The sequence below is a fragment of the Carlito syrichta genome, unplaced genomic scaffold (genome assembly GCF_000164805.1).
Source record: "Carlito syrichta isolate Samal-C Ts95f unplaced genomic scaffold, Tarsius_syrichta-2.0.1 Scaffold301705, whole genome shotgun sequence".
Lineage (NCBI taxonomy): Eukaryota > Metazoa > Chordata > Mammalia > Primates > Tarsiidae > Carlito > Carlito syrichta.
The window spans coordinates 1-2,230 of record NW_007245801.1 but is presented as its reverse complement, the minus strand read 5'-3'; the positions used below and the strand labels follow the sequence as shown (position 1 = coordinate 2,230).

At 39.2% G+C, this 2,230-nt stretch overlaps 1 protein-coding gene across 1 annotated transcript in view; it reads right to left on the bottom strand.

Moving 5' to 3' along the window:
• Positions 1 to 1,718, bottom strand: part of LOC103257429 (zinc finger protein 658B-like) — an 8,468-nt gene extending 6,750 nt beyond the window's left edge. The window contains 2 exon segments of the mRNA XM_008055150.1: positions 1,206 to 1,299; positions 1,580 to 1,718. Coding sequence (XP_008053341.1) covers positions 1,206 to 1,299; positions 1,580 to 1,718 — 233 coding nt within the window.
• Between the last annotated feature and the right edge of the window lie 512 nt (positions 1,719 to 2,230).

Genomic DNA, 2,230 nt, shown 5'->3' with positions numbered 1-2,230 from the left:
CATATGAAAAAGATGTTTGACATCATTAGTGACAAAGAAACTGTTATGGACTGTGTCCCATCACCAAATTCATATGTTGAAGAACTAACCTCCAGTAGTACTGTATTTGGAGACAAGGCCTTTAGGAGGTAATACAGGTTAAAAGGAGGCCATAAGGATGAAGCCTTAATCCAGTAGCACTGGTGTCCTTACAAGAAAGAGAAAAAACACCAGGGTGCTCTCTCTCTCACCCATTGGCTACGCACAGAGGAAAGGTCATGTGAGAACACACCAAGAAAGGTGGCTTTCTGCAAGACAGGAAAGAGAGGCCTCACCAGAAACCAACTTACTGGCATCCTGATCTTGGACTTTCAGCTTCCAGAACTGATAGAATTTCTGTTGTTTAATCCACAATAGCCAAAAGGCGGTAGTCCAAGAATCTACTGACTGATGAATGGAAACATAGGCAGTATATCCAAACAATGAAACAATATCTGGCCATAAAAAGGATGAAACACTGATATATGCTACAACATGAACCTTTTACACATTAAGTTAAGCAAAAGAAGCCAATCACAAATGTCCACATACTATATGACTTCATTTATACAAAATGTCCAGAATAGGCAGATCTGCAGAGACACGAGTAGATTAATGTCTACTTAGAGCTGGAGGAGTCAGGGGTATAGAAGTGTGACAACTAAAGGGTACAGATTTCTTTCTGAGGTGATGTTTGTACATAGAGTCATCCCTTGGAGGAAAGGATCTAGGACTCCTTTGAATACCAAAATCTATGGATGCCCAAGTCCTTGATATAAAATGGCAAAGTATTTACATGTAACCTATGCACACCTCTGGTATATTTTAAATCATCACCATATTACTTATACTAGCCTCATAAAACAGAGACAGTAGACAGTTGTATACTATATTGTTTAGGGAATAATGACAAAATAGTCTGTTCATTTTCAGTAGAGGTGCATTTGTTTAAATAGTTTCAATCTATAATTGCTGGAATTCATAGATGCAGAACCCATGGATACAGAAGGCTGACTGTATCTATAAACACATTAAAGGCCACTGAACTATAGACTTTGAATGAATTGTATGAGACATGAATTGTATCTCAATAAAGCTGTTACCCCCCCAAAAAAAAACTTTCTTAAGGTGCTCTTCCGCTATGATCTAACTACCCCAAGGTTCCTTCTGTCAACACTCATTCATCTGGGTACTTCCCGTTTAGGAATTTGACTTCTAGGGACCATGGTTCTTCTCCTTGCTCCAACTTGAGGATAACCTTGGGTTTGGTAATACAACACCCTGTAATGAAATAATTGAGGGTATAAATGTACCAGATCCATGAGCACTTGGATGGAAAAAGACATAACTATAAAAGCATTAACTGAGAATATTCATCTGATGTTTTCAAAGGGAAGATAATGATAAAAACAGTTTTTGTTTCTGTAAAGGCTTCATTACATCAGTCCTTTTAGTCCAAAGTCTATGATGCCTTTCATCTCTATAAAGAACCTATGTGTCTTGATAATTTTAAAAAAAAGCAAACATGCTGCAGAGGGAGTCCCGCGGCAGGTCCGCTCACCCACTGCGACGAGGTGGCCGTAGATCTCCAGAGTCACATCCCTGTACAGGCTCCATTCCATGGGGGCCATCTGCTGCCACTCCTCCCGGGTGACCTCCATGGTCACGCCCTCGAATGACACGGATCCCTTCAGCAACATATTTTGTTCAAGCTCTCAGAATTAGGAGACACAGAAAATACCTGAGAACTTCCTGTTTACTCTTGAGGCTCAAAAACAGTTGGTTATAGAGGCTTATTTTGGACCAAATTTAATCTTAAAACTTGTCACTCAGCTAGTTTAAAAGGTTTCTAATTTACCATACTGCATCTGTATACACTGATGAATTCCAGATGTTTTTAAGACAGAAAAATTCAATGTAATCAAACCTTCTACAACTCTTCTTGCACATTCCTGGGACGATTGTATTCTCTAGGAAGTACACACCCTCCTTGAACTTCATCCCTGTAAATAGTGGCAGCCAAGGAAGAAAGACATGTGAGCGCTAGAGAGATACCTGACCAAACTTATGCATAAGTAAATATATGAAAACAGAAAAATTTAGAGCTCATGAAGAACAAGGAACAGCTTACAAAGAAGTTGGAACCAATGAGACCATAGTAAAGAAAACACTATGTACACTGAAGTAACAGCAGTCGACATAAGAATAGGAT